Here is a 24639-nt window from a genome sequence, read left to right on the forward strand (position 1 = left end):
TAAAGAACTGTTTTCAGAACTTGGGAGGGATGATAGTAGGAGGAAGACAAATGAAGTGCATAAAATTTGCTGTTGATATGGTGTTGTTAGCAGAAGAAAAGACAATACTAAAGGATATGCTACTGGAGCTGCATGACAACTGTGAGTAGTATGAGATGAAGATAAATGCAAACAAGACGAAGACCATAGTTATCGGAAAAAAAATAAAGTAAATATTCGAATTCTAAATGAGACAGTAGAACAAGTGGACAGCTTTAAATACTTGGGGTGTACTATAAGCGGTAACATGAGCTGTTGCCAAGAAGTCAAAAGGAGGACAGCAATGGCCAAGGACGTTTTTAATAGAAAAAGGAGCATCTTGTGCGAGCCTCCGGAAAAATAACTAAGGAAAAGACTAGTGAGGTGCTTTGTGTGGAGTGTGACATTGTATGAGGCAGAAATATGGACATTACGACGAAGTGAAGAGAAGCGACTAGAAGCATTTTAAATGTGGATATGGAGAAGAATGCAGCATGTGAAATTGATAGACAGAATAAAAAATAAGGTTGTGTTGAAAAGAGTGAGTGAAGAAAGAATGATGCTGAAACTGATCAAGAAATGATTGGGTCACTGTCTACTGAAGGATGCACTGGAAGGAATGGTGTATGGAACAAAAGTTCGGGGTAGAAGAAGATATCAGATGATAGCCAACATTAAGATATCTGGATCATATGGGAGGACTAAGAAGAAGGCGAAAAATAGGAAAGACTGGAGAATGCTGAGTTTGCTGTGAAAAACCTGCCCTTCGGTAGAACATTAGATCTAATCAATGAGTGAAGGAAAAAACCATAAAGGAAGCAGATACGAAGTTCATACAAGACTGGACACTTTCAGAGAAACGACATCTATCAGTCTAATAAATGCCCAATTTGCTGAACTTGCATTCTGAACAAAGAAGATTTATTTCATTGCTGGGGACTTGACTCAACAGCAAAAACAGATCAATATTGCAAGTTGTAATAGGATGGGGTAATTTCCAATAATAGCCAAAGGAACAACAACAACTTAATATACAACAGAATAATAAAATTTGCTACCACCTCTCCCACCAACCCATGGGGAGTGGGAAAGGGAAATCCACGTTTACCCCAGGTGACACAGACTCTAGTTGAGGCACTGGAAGGGTTGGGCGATGCCGATCTGCTCTTGTGGTATTTTAATGACATTCCCCTTAAATTGGTATCATGTCGACTATTTCTTCATTTGTGAAAACCATTTCACGTGCCTATGAATAAATGATGGAGTAATAAATGATTTCATGTTTCATACATTCATAACAACTATTTTTTACACTAGTGAAATTTAACTTAACTTATCTCCTAACAAACCTGAGCTTCTAATGAGACATATACTTTCGCTATAATGTCTTATCACTCCAATGTCTCATAAAGAATAATGAAGTAATGATTGTACTTTAGGTACAGTACAGTTGTCAAAAGAAAAAGTGGCCGCTCTCCTGAAACAAAGTTCCCTTCGGGTATCTTCGCTACAATTCGGAGACAGGCGATGTTACATGTTGTTGGACCACGTTGCCTGATATCTACAGTTATAATTGAAGTATTCTGCGTGTTATTCGATAGTGTAATGGTAGCATTCAGGTCTCTTATTCGTGAGGCCCTGCGTTCGACTAAAACCTCATGCTTTTTATGTTCTTTTTTGTTCTGTTTTTGAGAGAGACAAACTATACATAATGGCTCCTTTCTCTTTTACGATTATTTTAGTAATTAACATCAGGTTCATTAATATATTATGCTATGACTTTATCATTATGATATTGTGGATGAAAATGGAAAGAAAAAAGATTTTATTCTGAATAAAAATATCTTTCGTGGCAAAAACAAAACAAATTTACTGGCGTTGGCCTTAAAACATTCAAACAATTAAGCGTTCAAAAAACAAAACAAAAAGCCACAATTCAATATTTAGTCTATCTTCCTCTTATCTCGATCATCTTGCAGTCGAGTGGGCATGGAATTGACTAGTCTTTGCAAATAGCGACTGTTCTTAGACAAGATATTCCAGGCATTCTGAACATACATACATAAGTGTACTGTCCATGGGCAAGTCTTTCATTGCAAACCCAGCAATCTCCAATCTTTCCTATTTTCTGCCTTCCTCTTAGTCTCCGCATATGATCCACATATCCTAAAGTCGTCTATTATTCTTTTCAACCAGAGACCCAACCAATTCCTTTTTATCTTTCTAATCAGTTTCAACATCATTCTTTCTTCACCCACTTTTTCCAACACAACTTCATTTCTTATTCTGTCTGTCCACTTCACACACACCGTTCTTCACCACATCCACATTTCAAATGCTTCAATTCGTTTCTCTTCATATCGTCGTAATGTCCACATTCCTTCCCCATACAATGCCACACTCCACACAAAGCACTTCACTAGTCTTTTCCTTAGTTCTTTTTCCAGAGGTCCGCAGAAGATCCTTCTTCTTCTATTAAAAGCTTCCTTTGTTCATGTTTGCAGTTTTTCTTGGAAAGGATAGGCCTAAATGCGGTAACATCCCATTGCTTACCACATACCACTATCTCTTTCGCATCTTATTAAATTCCAGGGGGCCCAAGCGTGAAGATGAGGAGAGTGGATTTGACTAATTGGGCCCTCCGGACTTTACAGAAAGTCGAGGCAAGGGTTAAATATTAATTCTATCAGGATGTTTGACCCAATCAGAGACCGGGAAATCTCAATTAGCCTTTGCCCCCCCGCATCCTGGACTAGCTTCTACGAATCACAGAAAATCTTAGAGTGTGATTGGGCCAATTTTTCCGAAAATGTTTCCACACTTTTGCCCTCTTAGCTCAGCGGACGAACGTCGGAATTTAGATGTCAACGTCTCAGGTTCAATTCCTCGTTACTCCTTTTCATTTTATTGTGGTTCAAGATAGTATAATGTAATAATACAAAAAGAAAAACTAATACCAGCATTATACAACTGGATTTTTCCAAACCTAATATTAAATTTATATTATTTATATCGCTAAAGGACGATTACAATATAAATAACTTGAATATTATTTATACAGTATCACTAAAGAACGATAACAGAATATAAATGATAAATATCGGTTTGTTTAATTAATATATATATTTTTTTTATTTTATTGGATTATTTTACGACGCTTTATCAACAGCTTAGGTTATTTAGCGTCTGAATGAGATGAAGGTGATAATGCCGGTGAAATGAGTCCGGGGTCCAGCACCGAAAGTTACCCAGCATTTGCTCATCTTGGGTTGAGGGAAAGCCCCGGAAAAAACCTCAACCAGGTAACTTGCCCCGACCGGGAATCGAACCCGGGCCACCTGGTTTCGCGGCCAGACGCGCTGACCGTTACTCCACAGGTGTGGACTTTAATTAATATAAGATATTATATAATACGTATTTAATTATCTAAATAAAATAATCTATTTTACAAAGAAAGATGTTTATTTGTGTTATAATAATTACAGATTATTTATATTGCGAAAGAACAATAACAATATAAATAACTTGAATATTATTTTATAATGCTAATGAAGGAAAACAGAATATAAATGATAACTTGAATATTATTTATATCGCTAAAGAACGATAACAGAATATAAAAAACGTGAATATTATTCATATCGGAATTTCACAGATTTATTACAGATGTATTTAAGAAATTGTAGAAGAATAGTAATTTGTAACAGTGTCCTATTTATTTTTCTTGGAGCCAAATTTGTAACTTTTAAAAGTGTGGTTACTATGTTAAAGTGTATGTGTTGTAACGGATGCTTGATTTGTTATGTATGTGAGTCAGTTATGAGATGTTTGATGTCGTCGCAATGTCGTAATTATAGTTTGATTGTGTTTGTGCGACTATTGTGTATTAATTTATGATGTATGGTACGGAAAGCTGCATATTTGTGTTATAGAAGTGTTACATATGTGTGTTGTTAATGTTTTTGTATGTTTCAAATTGATACCTGTTATTTGTTTTGCAATCACAATGCCTAATTTACGGATTGTTTATGTTTTGTTTACATCGCGTAAGCTAATTTAATTTTCTTTTCCATTTCTCTTTATGCTTATCTTTTTTGTGTATGAAACTATAGCTCTAACATACATGTGTAAAATAGGGCTAACCCCCATTGGAGATACAATAATAATAATTATTATTCATATCGTTATAAAATGATAACAGAATACAAATGACGACTTGAATTTTATTCATATCTCTAAAGAACGATAACAAAATATAAATAACGTGATATCCATAAAGAACGATAACTGAATATAAATGATAATTTGAATAGCATTTACATCGCTAAAGAACGATTAAAAAATAAAATGAAAACTTGAAGAAGGCCCGAACCCACAACCTTTGAATCATTAAACAAGCACTCTACCACTGGTCTACGAGGTGCAGATATGGAACACTTTCATAGTTCCGGAATTGCTTGTACAAGCACATGCATCGTGTAACATTGCCGCGACCCGAAGTGGACTTTGAAAATATTTGCTGTTCAACGAGTGCGGCCACTTTTTTTTTTGACAGCTGTACAGTACTCGATCTTCAATTCTGATGTCAACATTATGAATACTGAAGATATGGAGTACGGTACCATACATCAGAAATTGTTTTTATGTTTACTCTCCGCAGTGACATTCAAATGGCAATTAAACTAGTCATTCCATACAGAACACACTACAAAAACATCTTAACACATAGATAAGACACACAAATACAACTTAACAGGTGTATACAAACTACCATGCAATAGTTGCAATGACTTCTACATTGGACAGACTGGAAGATCATTTCAAACACGTTACAAGGAACATATCACAGCCATAACCAAACCACACAACAATTCAACCTGCGCAGAACACATCACAAACTCCAATCACAACTACAGCAACATAGACACTGACATGAAAATACTACAATCCAGCCAAAAAAAAAAAAAAAACAGAAACTTGACACTCTAGAACAAAATGAAATTTACAAACATAGAAAAACACATCCACAGCACATCCTAATTTCAAAACAAACACCCTTTTCAATACAATCATGAACACACCCCACCACAACAGAAAACCAGAAGATAGCACGAGACCTTCACTAGGCTTCGGACAATGAAGAATACCACTTCGAAACTAGTCAGCCAGGTAATTATCTAATAATAACACAGTAAATAAGTTATAAATTTAATCAATAAACTCGTCATTTGTTATTAGAGGATTAGGCAAAGATAAATAAAAAACTGCAATACAGTACAAAAGATATTGGGTTTCCAATCGGAATTATGAATTTGGCCTCTATATCTCAAATATAATTTACATGAAATGCTGTATTTTATTACGTACATCAGATGTCGTCTTCGATATAATTTAATTTCTATTTGTAGTATTGTATAGCAAAAACAGTTAAAATGTTATCGGAGATGAAGTTCAGTGAGTCACTCTGTATTTTACCTGAGATAATTTGTCAGCGATAGAAAATTTATCCTCGGGATCAATATATGCCACAAACTTCCTCATTGGTGTTTCTGCTTGGAATATGAGAGGTGTCTGGTAGCCAGATACTTCAAGCTGCTGAAATTTTTCTAGAGACGAAGATGCATGTGCACTAAGCCACGCTCTCAGAGGAGAAATTCGACGGTTCGTCTGTGACGAAAATTCCTGGCACTGTAGAGAGTAGAGGAGATTCATGGCCTAGAAGAACAAAGTTTCAACTCAGTTGTTAACTTCTACAAAATTTACGTTCTCTATTTCTAGTTTTAAACAAAACTTAGTACTAAATAGTACACAGAAATAAAATAAGGGAATAGTTTATATGGTGAACATTTATCAAGTACTAGACCTAACTTTGGAAACCACTGTGTGATGTTTAGTATATTTCTTTTGTCAGTCCCATGACTTAGCATTGTGCAATATAAGATTGCTTAGAAACAAAAAGCCCTATCAGTAAAGGGAAACCAAGCAGCAAATAGACTTATTGACAAAAATTATTAGGCTTAATTATTGAAATTTTATAGTCAGTTATTTTCAAATTTAATGATAATAAGGTTAAAATACAATATACAATTATTATTGAGTCTCCTTTATATCAGCATAATATTTTGTTTAACCTCCACTATGGGGACCTGGGATGGATCCCCATTTGTGTGGACAAATTTGGTGCAAGGTTTTTTTTAGGGTTCTCCCATTTCTCCTCATCATTATCATCATCATTTCGCTAACATTCAACAATCACCCTCACTCTGCGAGATCCCAAAATTATAATAAAAAATGGCTGAAAGTTGTGTATATTGTGCTTAATAAAGATAATAATAATATAATTAACAATAATATAATAATAATAATAATAATAATAATAATAATAATAATAATAATATCATTATTATTATTATTATTATTATTATTATTATTATTATTATAACTTGTTCTTTCTTTTTTCTTTAGTTACATTTATGAGGCACTACAAGTATTGGTACCTACCAATATCACATCTTACATACTGTAGTACCAGTACATAATCACTCAGAAATCAATGCTTAAAACATCACTGATTAACTGCTGTTATTTATTAATTTAAATAACTTAACAGTTAATCAACGATTATATAAGTGTTAAAAGAGTATATACAAGAGTGAAGTTTAAAATATCTCGGCAAGACTAATGATTTCTTTTGGCAGCAAAAATAAAAGAAATATAAATTAAAGTTTTACTTAATGTGCAAAATTAGACAAAAAGAAATTATGAATAGGGTATTCTGCACGACATAAAGATAGAACTAGTAACATATTATAATGACCAATACAGACTCAACTGACAAGAACATTACTTCCACATGCACAAAAGCTCGTTTACCTTGACAGCTTTAGAATTACCAAGATTAGAAAACCTTTGGGATGATGCCCAAAATGCTGGTAAGAGACTGTACCAGACTACCAGATTTAATACATGGTGATGGCAGCACCTGCAGTGGCAGTGTCGATGGTTAAATAAATAACTAAGACGATACAATTGCGAACTTGCAACCAGGAAATATTTTATTTTTGGAAACAACAAAAAAATAAAGGAGAAAGAACTACGCTTAATGTCTTTTTTTGTGGAGTGCAATGAAAAGTACATTGTTCATGGTCGCAATTGCATGCCAGGATGAACATGACAATCTGCAAGCAGTGAAGTATGTCGACAGACAATGACACAGCAACTGCACTTGCCTTGCAATCTGAGTGTCCACAGACGATGATGTGTCTGATATCATTCACAATACATCCAAGCTCTAGGGCTGCCGGTTCATTGGTGGTTGCTTCATCCATAAAATGTTGTGAGTGAGGAATCAGGTTGCCAGCATTACGCACTGAAACAGGAAGTTAATATTGGTGACATGAGGAAATGAAAGAAACATCATATGAGTATGCAGAAAATACTCCTTATAATGACCATTTATAATAATATCAAAACAATTAATTTGTGAAACGAAACTACATGAATATTACAGTTTCTTTTCATATTGCGCTCCCCTTGCCCAGTCCACAGCACGGAATTTTTGCTTTTGGAATACGAGCTATCTTCTTCCCAAGACCAAGAGACATCGGATACAGCATTGGGACTCTGAGAAATAGCTGTGTGAGGTAAATAACATAATCTTTGTTTGACCCGCCCCAATCGCCTTCTAACAATATCTTTCGTGTTTGGCATACATCTGGAAGTAGAGCAAAATAATTTTCAATGAGCAGTCCATATGTGTCTCCATTCGTTACAATATAAGAAACGTGGCTGGCTCTCTCTGTTGAAAAATGTGTACCGGTACACATACGATTTTTTACATACTGGTAGAATCTGCTCGAGAAATATGAAGGTGGTTTGAGCAACAATTTTTTGGTGTTAATGTTCAAAGTTGTTCAACTGTTTATCATTTAGTAGACAAATTTCAGGACACTCGAAATGTTGTAGACAAAACTAAATCATACATGTCGAATGCTTACTGAGAAAATTACAGACGACATTGCATTTCGACTAAAATATTCTCCTAAAAATACTTTAGGTGATTTTCTCAACAAACAGTAATTTCCTATGGTTTGGTTTAGAAAGTAATAAAACTTAAAAAGTTAGAGTGATGCAAGAATTAAGTTCAAGTGATCCAGTTTATAGGCGCAGATTCTGGTTCCATCTGCGTGGATATGTAAATTTTCAAAACAACCTATAATGGAATACAAAAAAGCAGATCTCCTTGATGAAACCCTTTCACGATCAGAGAATCTGTTTTGTGCGTCATTATTGCCGAAAAAAATTAATTACAGGATCAAATTTTTTAGTAGACAATAAATGCCGATGCATACATTACTCTGATTTTGCAGCCTTTTTCACTAAACAGCTTGAAAGAGAGAGTAATTTTAATTTCCTTCAACAGGATTCTGCAACAATGCATGTTGTCAATATGTATTTTAAGAGCAATTCGTGATGCATTTGAAGAAAGTGTTGTTTAGCAATGATATGTGGCCTTCACAATTCCCCAACCTTACACTCTGGGATTGTCATCTCCAGGGCACACTGAAGCAAAGAGTGTACAAAACAAATCCACACAATTTAGACGAACTGAAAAACAATATTCGATAGGAAATAACCTTCATATCACTATTTAACTGCAATGATGAGTGATGAAGAATTTCTTATTCTGGTGTCAAAAATTTATACAAAAAAAGAACAATACCAACACGTTCTTGGATAAATTATGAGAGTAAAACACTTTGTAACATTTTTGTCACAGTGAACAGCCGTGACAGATAGCTAATGGCACACAGAAGCGGCAAGTTAGCATGACGAGAGCAAAATCTCATGTTGCTGATCTGGCCTTAAGTGATTGCTCAGTATATAAGTATATGAGGGATATGTTAACTATTTTATGGGTTAACGATTTTTTTTATTTTAAATTTTCTTTATATTATTATTTTACTAAAATTCTTAATGGTTTGACAGATAGTAAATCTCGTATTTACATGAATCCTGTCCAAATTCAACCTCGTTAGCAATTTCAAGCACAATAATTAAGAACATAATAGAAATAACAACAATCAAATTTCTTGGCTTACAAATCGATAATATGTTAAATTGGAAAAATCATATTAAAAAAATTATCATCAAACTAAATGCAGCATGTTTTACTATTAGATCTATGCAAGATATACTAAATATCAATACCTTAAAAACAATATACTTCGCATACTTTAACTTGGTAATCAGTTTTTGATTAATATTCTGGGCAAATTCTACAGACAGAAACAGTATATGCCTACTATAAAAAACAGTAATTAGTAGGCTAAGAATTGCATGCCGTTACATTGCACTTCATGTGTCTCTGACTTTAGGTACCAGTACATAATTGCGTTGTGATGAAACTGAATAGTTTGGAAAACGAAATGGGAAAAAATGTAGCAGACAAGATGAAAAAAATACTGGATAAAAATTATGGATATTTAGCTCTATGTAAATTTCTGACATAATTTCAAATGATACAGATTGTAATGATGTAAATATGCCCCATTGTTTCTGCAGAAGTGGAACGAAGTTTCTCTAGGTATAAGGCTGTGTTTTCTAGTAGGCAATCATTCCCCTTTGAAAATTTGAAAATGTGGTTTGATATTCATTGCAACAATATATGAAATGAAAAATTATGTAAAACAAAAACGTAATACACTATCATATTAACATAGTGAAATAATAAGGCTGATACTTGTCAATGTTATATTAGGTGTATTTTCTAGACAGAAAATAAAATGTCTTTAAAGTAGTACAATTTTCCTTTAACAAAGAAAATAATGTCTTTAAATTTTTCTTTAGCAGATAGTTGTGTTTCGAAGTCAAACAGGTGGCTTTCAACCATCCAAATGCAGAGGACTAATTTACTGTGATGATAAGCATGAATCCAAACAAATGAAAGACACTGTATTAGCTCACCCCAACTCTGAGACGTACTCAAAGTCAGAGGCGCACGAAGCGCACTGGTAGTATAACAGTATATACTGTATTTCTCAGCCCTAGTAATTAGAATAATAGTAGGTGCCAAATCTAGGGAATCGTGTAGGACCATTTTCAAAAAACCATAAATAATGCCCTCCTATGTAATCGTGAAAACTTTGTAACTAATTCATGGTATAAATACTCGTCAAAAAAATGACTTTCATACTTCACCTGCAACTCTATTGTGCTATTAAACAGGAGTATTATATGGCAGTAAAAATGTTTAATAACCTCCCTATGGATATAAAAAATCAAACTCAAAACATAAGAGTACCTAATTTCTCATGCCTTCTATTCTGTAGGTGAATTTATAACATTCAACAACTCTGTATGAATATCTCTGTCTTGTATTAAGTATCGACAGTCGATACTAACCCCTTGTGTTGTATCAGTACACTGTAAAACTCTTCTGTATATATTTCAATTAGACTGTGACTATAATTAAGACTTTGTAGTAGCCTACTATTAAGATTTTTTTGGCATGTGCCATATTCTAGCTGTGAAGCGATGTACGAATATCATAGAATGTAAACAAATATAATACAATACAATACAAATGATTAAATAACAATATTAAAACAGGAAATAGGTGTTCTCTATGAACAAAGTTTCAGAAATGTTTGCCTAGAAAACTGCACAAATTTCTATGAAACCGAAGATGATAGGACAAAGGTAGTGTAATTAATTAGATATATAGAGATAGGGTTCCATTCAATAGACAGTATTTAGACTGCAAATGCAAATAATACGAATGGGACTTTGATCAGAAATCTTTAGGGAGAACAGAGGGGGGAAGGATGGCTAGGTTGAAAAAAGAAAAATTATATTATAGGGCTATAAAGCACGCAGCTTTCGAAGAATTTCAGATACAGTGAGGTCGTCCTTATTGATACAGTGTTCATCAAACTTGATTGAGAGTGATGAACGTTTAAAAGGGATGATAAGAATTCTCACCGCTCATGACTTCCTCCAGAAGAGAAGTAATGCTAGGGCCTATTGTTGTATATTATTTAAGTAAGGAACATGTCAAAATCCTGTTTCCAACTAAGAATAACAGGGTTCAAGCAAAATTTTATCGCCCAGCTGCACCACTAGTCTTTTGCTTTGCATACAGATGTGCCTGTGAGCTCTTGGCTCTGAGATTACAAAGGCTTGTAATGAATAAACAGGATATAAAGTATAAAAATGAAGGCAGACACAATAGACCATTATGCTGCAATGTAACTATAATAAAAATTTAAGAAAAAAGTTGTAGGGAAACTTAAAGCCTGCAAGTAGTGGCATAATATATTTCATAACACTAATGTTCATATTATGGTACATTAGGGATTATGGTACCAAATGCTTCTTTTTTACCTTAATGAAATTACCAGTATTTTAAATCAGTTATATGCTACTGTAGTTTATACATTTTTCGTGGAAAGACGTGAAAAGGACAAAATTTATAAAATCAAGCAGTTCTGAATTTCATTTCTCTTGCACATGATGCCAACAATCTAAACAAATCAAAATTTGAGATTTCTTACCAACAAACATGTCCCCCACATTTGTCTCCGTAAAGCGTGTCGGAATCATCCGACTGTCCATGCAGGTGAAGAACACAGCTTTCGGCTAAAACAAACAAACAAAAAAAAAAACAATAGAGAAAAGTGCTATTATTGGAAATTTTATTGTTTGTTGATGATTGTTGGCTCTGGAAACTAAAGTAGAATTTCACTAGTGAGAACTACTTGGGACCGAGGCCTGTTCAGATTATTGAAATTTCGGTTTAAGCAGGGGGGGGAAAGGAATGCAAGGAGGGAAACCACGCCTTATCTCCTCCCCACACTGTCCACCACTTTGTTCAGTTTCGAGGTCTAATTCTAGTAATAAAGTAAGTTGTACTGTATATTGGGCATTCTGAGTTTCTAAATACAGTAGCATTAAATTCATTGAGTTTTAGTTCGAGTACTATTGTTTCCTTATTCTTCCGTTTCTCTCTATCTTTTTTTTTTTTTTTGGGAAGGGGTTATGTTTGGATATCCGGAATTTCCGATTAATGGGGTTCTACTGTACTAGGTACTGCATTATTAATTCTTTCATCAACAGATTAGCCTGAATGGGGATTTCAATAGTAGGCAGGCATTTAAAATTTGTATATTGTACTTTTGATAAGTGTTTAATTTGTATAACTTTTAATAGAGTTATTTTCTTAATTTTTTTTAATATTTAGGAGTGTCCCTCCCTGTCCACCCTAGCTTACGCCTATGAGGCTGTCAATATCTTGTCTAATTACAATATGGACACCAGGAAACTTGCGATAAAATTTTCTCTGTCACTTTCTTACTAAAAATAAAGCTTTATATAAAAATGGCATATAAAATATTCTGTGCATGAGAATACTGAACAATGATACAATTGCATGTATAACCTTGACAACAGACATCTGTGAGTCCTATGACATATATCAATCAATGGCACATTAGCCCGTTTTCGGACCATGACCTCCCCAATTGCTTTCCTCTATTTATCTCTCTTTCTTGCTGATGTTCTCCAGTTCCTTATCTGAAGCAGGGGAACAGCATCCTTTCGGACCATATTTTCCCAGCGATTCCGAGATCTTCCAACTTATCTCCTCCCTCCAAAGTGTCCATCCAAAACCTTCCTTAGGATTCGTCCCTCCATTCTGACCACGTGTCCAGCTCCCTGTAATCTTGTGATACGTATATATGTTGACAGTGACACATCATTATACAAGGTATACAGTTCGTCATTATATCCAGTGAGGAAAGTGAGATGGTATACGCCAGTATGGAATACTGCCACTGGCTTTTATGGCCAGAAAATGTACCGTTAGTGCAAAATGACATACCGTTGCTGATAAAATGTGATCCATAAAAATTTGTTTTCACATTCCTTCACAGCAAAGAAGAGTACTATCTGTTTGCTTCATAGATCTAAACCAAAGCCTTCTGGAACTATATTCAACGTGTATTTAGATATGTTTACTTGATAAGTAAACTCCTGGAATGCTTGGAATGGAATTTAAGTGAGGGGGGCATGGATGACCCAGCACTGCGACCTGTTGAAATCTATTGCGCTAACCCTCGATATGGAATGAGTTGCGTGCCATAGATCCCCTATGCGCACCAACCCAACTACATGACTCCCTAACGACCGGTCCCTTCATCCAACAGAAATCCATATACCATTCCTGCTTTGGCAACTTCCCCCAAGGATCCCTGTCGGTCCGAGGCAAAACTCCTCCCACAAGTAGGTCCATCTTGAGTGCTTGTTGCAGAAGCCATCCAATGTCGCTTAGTTATATTCTACAGACGCCGGTCGAGAGAGCCAGTAGTTCGGGGAGGCTGCCTCTAGAGTGATCTGTAAAACCAGAAATGGGATGATGAGGAAAGGATGATGGGGGAGGAAAGGAAGTGGCGAAGATGAGTGTGGTTCCAATCACCTGATAAAGTTACCTGATATTCATTCATAGGAGTGAGGGAAAAACCCCGAAAAAAAATCACCCAGGCAACTCGTCCTGACCGGGAATCAAACCTGGGAACACTGGGTTCGGAGTTACGCTAACCCCTCAGCCACAATGGTAGACCCTGAAATGCTTACAATGGTAGCATTTCAAGCGTAGAAAACTACGATTTCTAACTTGTGGTAGCCATTATTGCCAATTTAGTGACTGGGTAGCATACCACCTCTGGTTTTTTTCCCTCACTTTCCTCACTGATTATATCTGATTCTCCATACACCATTAGTATATACTGGATCAAACATTTTTCTCAATACTTTCCTATCGTCCACACCTGTGGAGTAACAGTTAGCGTGTCTAGCTGCGAAACCAGGTGGCCCGGGTTCTTATTCCCGGTCGGGGCAAGTTACCTAGTTGAGGTTTTCTCCGGGGTTTTCCCTCAACCCAATATGAGCAAATGCTGGGTAACTTTCGGTGTTGGACCCCAGACTCATTTCACTGGCATTATCACCTTCATCTCATTCAGACACTAAATAACCTAAGCTGTTGATAAAGCGTCGTAAAATAACCTACTAAAATAAAAATAAAACTTTCCTATCAAAAGCGTCAATCAAATTTCTTTCTTTCTGTAAGAATGTCCACGTTTCACAGCCATATATAATGGTGCTACGAATCAGTACTTTATATAGTGTTATTCTGGCCTCCCAACTGATTCCTCGATCTCTTATTAGAGGTAATAATGCAAAGTAGGCTTTGTTAGCAGTTTGGATTCGTTTTAAATTTCCACTTTTTCTTCATGTCTATCTGCGAGAATCGCACTCATATATTTAAAATTATGGACTACGGTATTTCTATGGAAAGGCTGAATTCTATCTGTTGAGTTATAGTATTTTCTTTTCGTTTGGATTAAACTTTTGGTTTCAGTTGCATTTATATTAAATCCAATTTCCTTACCAGCTTTATCTAGAGCATTTAAGGCTTCTTTAACAGAATCAAGTAAGCTTTCCATAGATTAAGATCATCCGCATATCCAACGATCTGTATAGATTTAAATTCCAATCCAGTCTTCCTTATTATGCACTCCAGCATCAAATTGTTGCTTCTATCAATCGAATTAGTTTTCCAAGAATTTTAAACTCTTGTAGTATTTACCAATCGAATTTCTCTTGATTGAGTCATAGGCTTTTTGAAAGTCCACAAATATATGACATAAATCCAAACTACCTTCCGAAAATTTTTCTGTTTTACTGTAAAAATTTGATCAATTGTTGATCAGTTTTTCACATAATCCCCTAGGATTGTTTTGGCATATGGTTCAAGCCTCTTTCTCAATATATTTGTGAATACTTTGTACGTGGTACATAGGAGTGATACCTCTGTAATTATTACAGTGAAGTTTATCATCTTTTCATATATTATCGCCGCGGCCTCATACTTAACATGCCGACATCATACAGTAACGTGCGGTGTGCTTTTAAAACAAAATTTTGCCAACCGATTGTTGCTCTGTAGGTTTCACTCTAAGCGTTATGTTGTCACGTCTACTTCCTCGATAAGCATAAGTACTAGTTTGTTATATTGTTAAATGGCATTATTATTATTATTATTATTATTATTATTATTATTATTATCATTATTTCATATACGAGTAAGTTGACATTCTTAACTCTTAATAATAACTCTTTTATAATAATAATTTTTAATCACATACCTTAATATTCGTCCTCAGCACAAGGCATTGCAACCTCGGTTTTAGTCCACATGGATTAGACAAGTAGGTGTCATTTTATAATGGAAGCAGCTTATTGGTTGCAACATTGAAAGTGAGGTGAGTGATTGGAGCAGCGATACAATAAATTGAAAACAATTAAATTTCAAAGACCTGCCGAATGTTATGCACAAGGCCGCTCAAAGACCTGCCAAATGTTAAGCATGAGACTGCGGCAATAATACTGGGCATATGATGTTCGCTCTCCAGTCCTTCGGAATTCATGTAATCCATTTCCATTAGCCTGATTCATTTCCATGATATCTTTCCATTCCGAGGCATTGCTTGGGGTTTCGAGACATTTTAAAGTTTTACAATGTAGGGGTCATCAGTCATACACCCAACCTCCAACCTGGAGTGCCAGGTAATTTGTAGTCGGGGTTTTCTTCCCCTGGCCTTTGGAAAACCAACTCCATATACTACAAGGCAGCAGTAGCTGATTTTGGTATGCCTTAGATATTTCATTTCCCCGGTACCCACCATATCTGGTGAGCTTTCCCCATATCCACCAAATGGGGAGGTGCCCGATGGGAGGTCAGCAACTCCACACATATATTTACGGACATAAAAGGACTTTGTTGCTATGGAGAGATATAGGAATTTCGATGCTGAATAACCTCTGCAGCTTAAAGAGTCGTAAAATAAGCAACTACAGATGCTGCAGCTTATAGGTAGATTTTATCCTCAAGGTCATTTCAAATTGCTTGGGCAAGCCACACATAACCGAGCATAACAAGCAGGTAGTCTTTTAAGGTAAGTTACTCCAGAGAAATCAATTTGAAAAACCAAAGTGTTATTCACAATATGGAAGTGTTTTTCTCGTGGGACAGTACATGTGGAAACACAAAGTAAATGTGGTCCTCAATATTAAGATAAGCTTAGTATCACATCAGAATAAACTATTTCTCTTTTATTATTACCTATGTGTGATTCAGAATAAAGTATCATTTTTTTGTCATTCGTGATCATGAATAGTTCTACATAATAATAAATTAATGCACTTGGTGTTATTTTATTATTAAGTTGCATTATAATCATGTGTCACTGTTATACAGAGTGATTCACAAGAATTTACCGTCCCTTACGGAGCTTATTTCCGAAGACATTCTGAGCAAAAAAGTCACATAAACACGTGTTCTAATCTCAATATTTTCAGAGTTACAGTAATTTGAAGTTGTTAGTAAAATACTTTTTCTTTAGTTTTAAGGGTAAAAAAATATTACAAATAGAGAATGAACTATTCAGAAGTGTTATTTCTTTAATTGGCTAGTGTTCTGAAGCTAAAAATGTGCAGTTAATTGCTTTGTACAGATTTTGTTTTTCAATTTTTAATTAAAACTGACATCATTCTTATGCACATATCATAAAAATTGTTGTAAATCATACGACTTTAGAAACTTGATTCTTTACAGTTTAATTATGTATCCTAATGTACAGTCTTAAAGAATTTACAAGAGTGGCGTGATTTGTAACAATTGTTGTGATAAATGCGTAAAAAAAATGTAATTTTGTAGTTAAAAACTGAAAAAAAAAAAAAAATTCTGTATGAAGCAACTATGGAATTCACAACACATTTCTAGCTTCAGAATATTAACTAATTAAATAAATTATACTCCTGAATAGTTCATTCTTTATCTGTAATATTCTTTTACCCTTAAAACTTAAGAATAATGGTATTTTACAAACAACTTCAAATTAGTGTAATTCTGAAAATATTGAGATTAGGACAAATGTTTAAGTGACATTTTTTGCTCAGAATGCCTTCGGAAATAAGCTCTGTAAGGGACCGTAAAACCTCGTGAATCACACTGTATTTGCTACTTGGAAACAGTAGTAACGTCAGTAATGCAGCTCTTATCAGCAATTTTATGCGCATACCAATCATAAAAATAAAAGTGATTCTGTGTAGTCATGCTTGGAAAGAGAAATTACATTGCTGCTTGATAATACTTTCCAGTTCAAGTATGACAAAGTGAGAGAGCAACACTTTTAATGTGAGATTCATTTTAATTATACTGTGCAACTAATTCACATATTTCTTAGTTCTAAGTACAGCAATTTTATACAATTCTTAAATACAGTACCGGTAGTTTATGACATAGACTATAACAGTAGTATTCTATTTTATATATATTTCTTTCCTTGCTCATGACCAGATTTTCTCCTCCTCAAAATGCATGGTACATAAATTTAAAATAGGTTTAAATAAACAATAAAATACTTATATTTATATTAATGTCGAACTCAAGTAAAGCAGAAAATGTTGGAAAGCAATGTAAGACTAAAGGAAATATCTGACAGATTCCCTGAAAAAATAATACTAATGTTCGTATTCTGGCATGATAGTACTGATTTTGGAACCTCTGTCCCATTTTCGCCATATGTCTCATAGAATATGGTGCATTTGTACGATAATTTTTAAATTTATTTTGATGTCTGTTCATGTAAAAGAAATGTAACAAATAAAGCCATCGTTTCTAAATAAAATGATAGACAAATTACACAAGGAATATAAAAAATAATTCAATTAGGAATCTACTTCCCACAATAGATATACCCACGTAGGCCTACTAGTAAAAAAACCTCACTTTATTTAAAATATTAATTTTTGGAATTAATGAAAATACTGAGATTGTCTAAAAATACTACTTCCAAAAATAAAATCCTTACAATAAATTTAGCTAAAAATGGTATTCCAAGTAAGGCAAAATTAGAAACACAAAACACAAACAGTGTGTACAATATTTGAATAATTTCAAGAGAAAAATTGTTCTGGGGCCAGGTATCGATCCCGGGACCTTTGGCTTAGCGCACCAATGCTCTACCGATTGAGCTACACCTGATACGTCTCAAATTTTCCCTTTATATCCACACACCTCAAGTGGGCTGACAAGACGCCAGAAACCCAACTTTGAGTGCACACAAACTCTGTGTGACTTGAATTGTGGTTTAATGTTAACGTACTTACTTGAGGTTTGTGGATATAAAGGGAAAAATTGAGATGCTGTCGGTGTAGTTCCTGGGTAGCTTAGTCGGTAGAGCATTGGTATACTAAACTAAAGGTCCCGGGATTGATACCCAGCTCCAGAACAATTTTTCCCTTGAAATTATTCAAATCTGCTTCACAGGGAGCTATACTGGTACCTGAAAGCCAGATTTGCATAGTGTATTATTTTGATTTTCTATTGAACATCATTCTTAAAACTATCACCAATTAATACCTGCAATGAATTCTTGTGCGGTAATTTTTTTTAATTAGTACCATAACAAAAAATTGGCCTTTTCAAACAGTTTTGCATATGAAAAGTAGGGCTTTTCTGAATACTGTAACTTTATCACATACGGTACTTCATAATCCACTCTATTATATTATTTCACTTGTCACTACGGAAATAATGCTGTTACAATCAGGAGCGTATATTTTGGGTATGGTTGGTGTGCGGTGCACACTCAGTGCAAATAGGATACTTTAATTACTTTTTTTAATGACTGCATCAATTTATATGAAAATTGGAATATAAATTATGTTTGGTCTAACTTAGATTTTAGGCTATATGGCATTCAAAATACTTTATTTAAAAGGGGGCCTGAAATAAATAAATAAATCAAAATATCTCGCTTATTATTGATTTTTATGAAAAATATTACATAACAAAAGTTATGAATAAAAACTGACTTTACAATAAAAGTAGCAGAAGCACAACAATGGACGAAATTAGTTTCTTTTAAAAATACGTGTCAAAATTTATTGCTGACTAAATAACATTATCAATCAATTTTATTTTACAATGAAGACATTAAGTCTTCGAGCACATATTTTTTTTATTTATTTATTTTTTTTTTACTAATTTTGTTCGGCACTACAGCCTGAGGCTTATTATATCTGCTGAACACACACACACAACTGCAGACTCCCCCATTTACTGGGTCAGGGTTCTCGGGGTCCACTGTGAGACACCATACACACTTGGACAATGGACAGACAACCAGTCCCAGTGAAGAGATCCGAATTTAAATCCCCCTGACTTCACGACCGGAAATCGAACTTGGGCCACCTTGATCAGGAGTCCAGCACACTACCTCAAGACCAAGGAGGCGGACTCTGTGCACATTTACAAAAACTTATTCTTACATGTTGATCTCGAGAGAAAAAACTGCGAACATTCACACACACCAAGCAGATAAGAACGAACTATCTAGTAACTCGCTACCTTCGCCAAGCAGACAAAACTTTTCAATAGAAATGACTACTTTAACTGAAAAAAGACAGTCGTGTTTTTTACTACAGCTCGAAGGCCAGTTCACGCAAGGGTGATATCTGGTCATCTACCCTTGCCAATATATTAACTTTCACAAGAACAGTCGCATACAGTACTGTACAATCGCGTCGAGAGAAACAGTAGCATTATATGTTATTTATTTCAAAATATATATTACCAACCGCGGATCCACTGATAAATGTTGGTGGGATCCGCGGAGCACACTTTGGGAACCATTGGTCTAAAGCATCATGCCTGGATTCACGATATAGAATGAGCGCTGGTTTGAGTCCTCACGGGAAAGGAATCTTTCATGAAATTTTGGCCAGTGTAATGAACTGGTGCCCACCCAGCATTTTGATGAATTTGGAAGCTATGATAGGTAGTGAAGTTCAGATTCGTAAACCAGCTATAAAGGGTGGGGGAAAATTGTGCTGACCAAACATTACTTCCGTTCTGGTGGTTGAATGGTCATTCATCTCTGCTGAGGCATGTGGATGTGAGGCCAGTATTCGGCTGGTCAGCCTTCGCCCTCTATAGACAGGAATGTAGGGATGCTAGATTTTCAGAATGTAACTAGGGGAAGTTACAGCGTTTAATTCAAGAAAAATACGAGGAACTTCTAAGAGAGAGCGAGAGAGTTCAACCTATAAGTGTTATCAATGAGAACACAGCATGTAGGCCTTCAATAAGAAAAAATACCTTTAGTCTTACACCATTAAAACTGTTATAATGTTAACAATCAGTTTCTTTTTATTCCTAAATTTTTAGAAGACACAGTACTGATAGTTGGGATTCAGACTGGGAAGATGTAATTGCATAGTATTTTGTTCATACAATTATTAAATGAATGCTCTTCTTTTTTTAATGCAATACGACCCCTTTGTTTCATGAGGACAAGAAACACTCATTTTGGTTTGAAACATTTTTCGCATCTTTACAAATAGCTACTACACACAATTCAACAACAGTCTGTAACCGATAAACATGCACAACTATTGATTGGGAATAAAATTACTTTTAACTGAAACAGAGACAGCGTTGTTGTCACATTTCTAAAAAAACACTGATGTTAATTAAAAAAAAAAGTGACTGTTTCTTAACATAATTCCATAACATGATATAGTACAAACAGTAAGGAAAAAAACTAAAATAAAAAGCTGTTGCCCGTGTATGACAATGTCTGTAAATACGGGATTTTCGGTATCCTGTATAGATTTCATACAGACAAGTTTTTTGAGCCTCAAATACAGGACTTTCCATACAATACAGGACACCTGGCACAAATGGCTATAATCCCTCTTGACCTGGCAAGCCTAGACTCGTGCCATGGTTTAAAATATTGTACATTGTGACAGCAGATTATCTTCTATAAGACTGGAATACACTGAATTTTATGTTATGCTTGAGCATAAAATTTTTACTGATTAACTTTACAACTTCTTTACCGTGTTAACTTTTTTTAGGAAATTACTTTGGCTGATTAGTTTCGAAGTGATATTCTTCATTGTCCGATGCCAATTATAGTGAAGGTCCTGCGCTATCTTTTCATTGTTCGCTATCTTAAAGATTACGCGGGACCTTCACCAGGCTTGGACAATGAAGAATATTACTGCAAAAATAATATTGTATTGTATTCATTTATTCCCTGTAGGCTACAATCTATTATAGGTTATAGGTTCGTCATTAGATACAAACACACACACACACAAAATAAGATTTTTGTATGAATTTAATTTTAACACTCTTAAGTTTTCCAAAGAATAGTAAAACTACCAAAAGACACAAATAACATACACTTTCAGTTTACAAGACATTAAAATAAATAGACTAACATAGATTAGATAAAAACAAGACAGGCTACATAATGAGATTACTCGTACATTAAACAAGTTTATCATCTGAGGTGATTTATTAGAAGAGCGATTGAATCTTTAAGAATCAAGAGACTTCATCTTAGTTATTCTGTACATTTATTATTAATATTGTTTGGAGAAAAATTATGTGCAACAGTAATGAAGGTAAGTATTCTACTTTATAGCTTTAATATAAGAAATCAGTAATTTTGAATGGCATGGACTGGAGCAAAATAGTTTTTACCTTGGTTTTGACATCTTCATAATTTAAATGTTTAATATCACCAGGTATCTTGTTATATACAAGGGTGGATCAGAAAGTAATGCACAATAATTTATTTCTGTGTTCGTATTGAGGCTGGGATGTTGACATTTCACTAAGATATAGTTTGAAGTTTTCACTACAGACATAATTTATTTTGCATGTGCAGTTCTAGCAAGAGAAGCGTGAACTACGCAACAAAGATGGCACGCATGTTACTGTCGTCAACTTCTGTAGAGCAGTGAAGTGTTATGCGATTTTTGTGGGCTAAAGAACATAACCCGAGTGAAATTCACAGGGACATGTGTGATGTGTACAGGGAAGACTGTATGGACTGTAGAAACATCTCCAGGTGGTGCGCATTCTTCACAGATGGCTGTGAGAACTTTTGTGATTTGCCACATTCTGGGCGGCTGGTAATAGCTGCAACCCAGTGAAATGTCACAGGCATTGAGGCAGCAATTTTGAAAGACCGGTGGATCCAACTGCGAACCTTATCTCAGCACTTCAACATTTCATATGGTGTAGTGTACGATATCGTGCACAGCACATTGAAATTTCATAAAGTTAGTGCCCGCTGGGTCCCTAAGAATCTGACAGACCACAAGGGCCAGCTAATGATAACATGCTTGGACCACTTAAGACATTACACTGCAGAAAGGCATGACTTTCTGAAAGGAATTGTCACTAGTGATGAGTCCTGGGCATACCACTTCACGCCTCTATGGAGTGGAAACATGCTCCTTCCCCAGTAAAGAAAAAATTCAAAGTAACACAATCTTCTAAGAAAGTGATTGTGACAGTGTTCTGCGATAAGCATGGTGTTTTGTTGGTGGACTTTGCTAAACACGAGACCACTGTTAGTGCTGCAGCCTACATTCAAACGTTGGTAAAGTTGCGTCGTGCCCTTTGTGACAAACACAGTAACATTAAGGTTAATGCTGACAATGTAAAACTTCATGACAATGCTCGCCCCCATGTTGGGGCTTCTGTTCGTGAGAAAATCAACACATTTGGTTGGGAGGTGCTCCAGCATCCATCATACAGTCCAGACCTTGCACTGTCGGACTTTCATCTGTTTGGTCCCATGAAGAAATTCCTGGCCGGTCATTGCTTTGCGACTGATGCAGAAGTGCAATCAACTGTCCACAGATGGCTATACTCCAACGCCCTTCTGCAGCGTAATGCCTTAAGTGGTCCAAGCATGTTATCATTTGTTGGCCCTTGTGGTCGTCTGTCAGGTTTTTAGGGACCCAGCAGGCACTAACTTTTATAAAATTTCAACGTGCCATGCATGATATCGTACACTGCACCGTATGAAATGTTGAACTGCCGAGATAAGGTTCGCAGTTGGATCCGCCGGTCTTTCAAAATTGCCGCCTCAATGCATGTGACATTTCGCTGGGTTGCAGCTATTACCAGCCGCCCAGAACGTGGCGAATCACAAAGGATCTCACGGCCGTCTGCGAAGAATGCACACCACCTGGAGATGTTGCTACGGTCCATACAGTCTTCCCCGTACACGCCACACATGCCCCTGTGAATTTCACTTGGGTTATGTCCTTTAGTCCACAAAAGTCGCACAACACTTCGTTGCTCTTCACAAGTTGGCGACAGTAACATGCGCGCCATCTTTGTTGCGTAGTTCACACTTCTCTCACTAGAGCTGCACATGCAAAACAAATTGTGTCTGTAGTGTCTGTAGTGAAAACTTCAAACTATATCTCGGTGAAATGTCAACATCCGCAATACCAACACAAAAAAATTATTGTGCGTTACTTTCCGATCCACCCTCGTAATAAGATACCTGTAGTCAGCTAGGTAACTTCCTAAAAAATTAACACAGTAAAGAAGTTGTAATTGAAGTTCAGTGATTATATAAGTGTTAAAAGTGTTTAAGTATAGAACATTGAACAAGACTTTTGCTGAATTGTAAATTGTACAAGACGATTCCCAGGACCCGAATTCATGTAAGCACGCTATAGCACAGACAATTAATACTGTACAATAGTAGGCCTATTATGTATAGTACCTATTCATGTATTTATTTCCATTTGCCGATATAAGGCATTGTATATTAGATTTTAAAAGAATTATTAAGAGTAATTAAGAATAGACATGTATAATGCATAACATCAATATTTATTTTTACCGGCATGCGTCTTTGTTATGGTCACTATGTTGATGTATGTTTTCATGCATGTTGATAGAAAGTTGCACATGCGCAGTATGGTAGATCGAATTACTGCAAAGCGCTGAGCGAGAAGTCAGCTGTTGATATATCATTCAATGACATTAGAAGTGCTTATAATAAGCTGTCGGTAATTCCGGTGAAGCTTACGGCTAATATTACCTCTGGGCGGTTCCGTACTACTTCGAACTGTTCTACCATCTTTTTGCGATCCGTCTGTCGGTATTTCATGATTCCTCGTAATATTCTATCCATGTTGTTATTGCCTTGGAGCCATCAATGCAGTCCGTGTCCGAGGGGAACGGAAGCAGTAAGAGAACAAGGTGACTACATGAAATCAAGGGTCACCAGCAGCGGCTACAGGACGCCGATAAGTATATAAGTGCGTGAACATCACGATATGTAGATACTAGTGTTATAACGCTCATAGCCTATTGGCTGTGAACGAGGCCAGTGTGACTACCAAGCCGTCTTTATAATCAAATTGCATTATTTTATCAGGATTGAAGTTAGCAAATGAAACTTGGACGTAATTAAAAAAATTCACTCACCTATTCATTAAATTCGACTCGTAAATGAGAGCACTCGATGAGTATAGATCGTGAAGTACAAAGTCATTGGGAGAATTTGTTTATTACTGTAGTTTTTATTTTGCGTAAGAAAGGATAAGTTAGTTCTTTACCCACCGGACGGTAAATTTCTACGAGTTATCCAATGATAAACTGCTTCATCACCAGTACCGGGTAGGCTTATTTTGATGGGAGAAATTTTGAAATACGTAAAGAGAATGAAT

The 24639-nt window shown here is 35.5% G+C and overlaps 2 protein-coding genes across 6 annotated transcripts in view; one reads left to right on the forward strand and one right to left on the reverse strand.

Annotated features, from left to right (window-relative positions):
* The window catches only part of CAHbeta (carbonic anhydrase beta), a 45068-nt gene that overhangs the window by 11854 nt on the left and 8575 nt on the right, over positions 1-24639 (reverse strand). For 2 of the 3 annotated variants that reach the window (XM_069820522.1, XM_069820521.1), the window contains exons 1-4: positions 24009-24149; positions 11574-11658; positions 7248-7387; positions 5494-5733 (exon numbers count right to left, since the gene is read on the reverse strand). In XM_069820522.1, coding sequence (XP_069676623.1) covers positions 5494-5733; positions 7248-7387; positions 11574-11658; positions 24009-24101 — 558 coding nt within the window. In that variant the 5' untranslated portion in view covers positions 24102-24149. Of the gene's footprint in view, positions 1-5493; positions 5734-7247; positions 7388-11573; positions 11659-24008; positions 24150-24639 lie in introns of those variants that run through there. The other variant, XM_069820523.1, reaches the window with a different exon arrangement.
* The window catches only part of LOC138696029 (uncharacterized), a 125401-nt gene continuing 124812 nt past the window's right edge, over positions 24051-24639 (forward strand). Inside the window, exon 1 of one of the 3 annotated variants that reach the window (XM_069820519.1) lies at positions 24051-24169. The gene's annotated coding sequence lies outside the window, so the exon portion shown is untranslated. Of the gene's footprint in view, positions 24229-24639 lie in introns of all 3 variants that reach the window. The other 2 variants (XM_069820517.1, XM_069820516.1) reach the window with 2 other exon arrangements.

The sequence above is a fragment of the Periplaneta americana genome, chromosome 3, assembly GCF_040183065.1.
Source record: "Periplaneta americana isolate PAMFEO1 chromosome 3, P.americana_PAMFEO1_priV1, whole genome shotgun sequence".
In the NCBI taxonomy this organism is placed as follows: domain Eukaryota; kingdom Metazoa; phylum Arthropoda; class Insecta; order Blattodea; family Blattidae; genus Periplaneta; species Periplaneta americana.